The following is a 3,113-nucleotide window of genomic DNA, read 5'->3' as shown; positions in this document are numbered from 1 at the left end:
TATATTCTGTTTCGAAAAAAGTAAACAAGGATAATTAAGTTATTCTAAAAAACTGATACAATAGTGACATAGTGTAATTATATGGATCTAGCTAAGGAGCAACAATTTCGGATTTTATTTGGTAGTTTATTTTTATTTATTTATTTTCTAATTTATCTTATTGGAGTAAAATAAAACGTATACATGTGTATGCCCACTAACCATATAAATATATTTACACCATTTTCTACGAAATGTTGATAAGATTCGGTGGTAACAAAACAAATAAAGTGGTGGAACAAAAAATATTATTAAAAATTCAATTGAAGGGAACAAATATAGTTAGGTTATATATTTTTTGTATTTTTAAATTGGAAGAGTAGGCATTAAGAATATATTTCATAATGGCATCTAACTTTCACTGAAATTTCCTTTATTTACTTTTTGCTTTTCTTCTTTATCTTTAGTTTTTTCTTTCCATCCACAACATAACAATCCTTTACTTCCACTTCAAATAGCATACTTGAGCTTAAAGTATGTTCTTTTGGAATAACTTTTGAATTAATCAATGAACCAAGAGTTGACTTTGGAATCTCCAAAGTCCAAATTTTAATTTTCCCCCAATTTTCTTTTTCAAATTAATAATAATAATAATATTATTATTTTCCATGATGAGTGATTATGGACTTTACTCAAATGAATTCATTTCCTCTAAACCGAGTCGTTGACCATTCTCAAAAACCACAAAAAGATTTGAAAAGAAGGCAAAGTGAGTGCGTTACTACTACGACGCTCCTTCCAAGTGGGCCCCACCACTACACCTAGCTTTAGACCTTTACAGCAACCACTATTTTGTCTTTTTCTATTTCACATTATAATTTTGCTAAATTTACCCATAAAATAAAATAAAATAATGATAAATAAAAAGTCCAACCAAATCTCCACCATTGGATTGACCCACTAAGCTTTGACTTTCGACCATTTAGTTTTCATTTTTCATATATAAATACGCCCTCTCCATCGTTCACACTCTTCCCAATCAAAATATCAAACTCTAATCTCCATCTCTCTCTGCATCTCCGAGCTCCATCAATGGCGATCGACCTTATAGGCTTCACAAAAAGAGAAGATCACATGGCCGTTCAAGAAGCGGCCTCAGCTGGCTTAAAAAGCATGGAAAATCTTATCAGAGTCCTTTCCAGCACTAATTCCTCCGCCATCAAAAACCCAGCCCCCGGCCATCTCGATTTCAGAGAAGCCACCGATTTCACCGTCGCCCGCTTTAAGCAGGTAATCTCAATCCTAAACAGGACCGGTCACGCTCGGTTCCGCCGCGGCCCACCATCAATTCCCCAACCTAAGACTCCCAAATCGGATCCGATCGAAATCGTTCCGGTCAAGCCCTCTTTCTCCCATGAGACTACACGATCTGAGTTCTCAGCCAGTCAGAAATCGAAGGACTGTTTAACTCTCTCTCCTCCTTTGTCTTCTAATACTTCGACCTCGTTTATGTCCTCGATCACCGGAGATGACAGCGTCTCGAACGGAAAACTTGGGACTCTTCTCTTTCCTCCGCCGGTTCCAGTTGTTTCCGCCGGAAAACCACCTCTTGCTAGCCGGAAGAGATGTCACGATAGTGTTTTCTCCGGCGACGTTACCGGAAAATCCTCTGTTTCTTGTCACTGCCACAAAAGAAGGTACTAAATCTAATCAGTTTTAAATATAATTTTTTTCTTTATATATAAATTTATTTCTAAATCTAATAATTGCTCGTTATTTTTTTCTACTTTCAGAAAAAATAGGTTTAAAAAGTCTATCAGAGTACCGGTGATTAGCCCAAAAATCGCCGATATTCCTCAAGACGAGTATTCATGGAGAAAATACGGTCAAAAACAGATCAAAGGCTCACCTTATCCACGGTAATTTTATTTCTATAATTTTTTTTGTTTAAATACTGAAATTCACACATTTTTTTTAAACCTTCAAAGCCATACTTTTCTAATTTTCATTTGTAATTTTTGCAGTGGATATTACAAGTGTAGTAGCGTGAAAGATTGTCCGGCGAGGAAACACGTGGAGCGTGCTAGAGACGATTCAAACATGCTAATCGTCACCTACGAGTGGGAGCACCGTCACCCTAGCACGCCCGTCACGGGACTTGCATTACAGTCAACTCGGTGAACAAGCCGACGTCGTTTCACCTGTCGTCTACCACATAACGACGTCGTACGCCCTGCGGTGGAAGATCGGTCCGTGCCTTGCACGTGAGTCTCTGGTCGTTGCCGACGTAGCGTAACGTAACGTTACAGGAAAGCAAAGTCAAAGCCCCCAAAGTCAACTATACCGTGTAAATGAAAACAGAAGCAGCAAGGTGTTTTGTTTTGTTTTGGCTTTTTTGTATGTAAAAAAATCTATTAAAAAATGGGAATGGGAATGGAATATAAATATTTTGTTGGCAATCAATTAATTTATTCTTTTATTTTATTCGTATTTATATAATCATTTCTCTTACTTTCTTTTTGAAATTAATAAAAAAATATATAATTATTTGAAAAAGTCTTCGATATTGGATTCCTACATTGAAAATGGGTCTACATATTGAGAAAAAGTCAAAAGTGAGGTTGCATTGTCTATCTGGTCCCATCCACGGGAATAAGTAGATGTTTTTATTATTTGTTTTTTGTCGTTTTATGCGTTCTTAGCTGATTGGAGTTACTGTTGGTAGATGCCTTTGCCAGCAAATCATGTTTGTGATTCAATAAAAGAGAAGAAAACTAACAAACAAACAAAAAAAAAGACAATCAACAAAGTAAAAATAGTGTTGACTGTTGACCGTTTATTCCGGGCCACATGAGAAAATGAAGGAATTTTCTTTCTTTTTTTTCCTCAAATATTTTTAGAATTAAACATTATTGACTTCTCATTTGAAAATGAACAAGAATTTGTCAAAGTGTAGTTTAGGTGGCGTATTGGCAGGCATAATGGTACTCCTGATTTTTTTTTCCAATAATAAAAGATTTTAAATTAAATGTTATTGTTCCCACAAAAAATAATTAATGATATTGTAATTAATAACTTTTAAACATAAAAAGGAAGTATAAATATAAAATAATTATTTTACTTTAAGCACAAAA

General features: G+C 35.0%; 1 protein-coding gene across 1 annotated transcript; it reads left to right on the top strand.

The window, feature by feature from the left end:
• The first annotated feature begins 1,007 nt into the window (after nucleotides 1-1,007).
• On the top strand, nucleotides 1,008-2,442 carry LOC133782223 (probable WRKY transcription factor 17). The gene is made up of 3 exons (XM_062221459.1): nucleotides 1,008-1,676; nucleotides 1,773-1,898; nucleotides 2,004-2,442. The coding sequence occupies exons 1-3, from the start codon at nucleotides 1,072-1,074 to the stop codon at nucleotides 2,158-2,160; spliced, it is 888 nt and encodes a 295-aa protein (XP_062077443.1). The 5' UTR covers nucleotides 1,008-1,071; the 3' UTR covers nucleotides 2,161-2,442.
• Nucleotides 2,443-3,113: the final 671 nt, after the last annotated feature.

Source organism: Humulus lupulus, chromosome 6 (genome assembly GCF_963169125.1).
Source record: "Humulus lupulus chromosome 6, drHumLupu1.1, whole genome shotgun sequence".
Taxonomy (NCBI): Eukaryota; Viridiplantae; Streptophyta; class Magnoliopsida; order Rosales; family Cannabaceae; genus Humulus; species Humulus lupulus.
The sequence above is the reverse complement of the archived record's forward strand: the minus strand, read 5'-3'. Positions and strand labels throughout refer to the sequence as shown.

Excerpts from the sequence above, each read along its gene's own strand:
- LOC133782223 (XM_062221459.1), top strand. The coding sequence starts at position 1,072 with ATGGCGATCGACCTTATAGGCTTCACAAAAAGAGAAGATCACATGGCC. Across the intron at positions 1,677-1,772 it reads TGTCACTGCCACAAAAGAAG|AAAAAATAGGTTTAAAAAGT; the intron begins GTACTAAATCTA and ends TTCTACTTTCAG. Across the intron at positions 1,899-2,003 it reads AAAGGCTCACCTTATCCACG|TGGATATTACAAGTGTAGTA; the intron begins GTAATTTTATTT and ends TAATTTTTGCAG.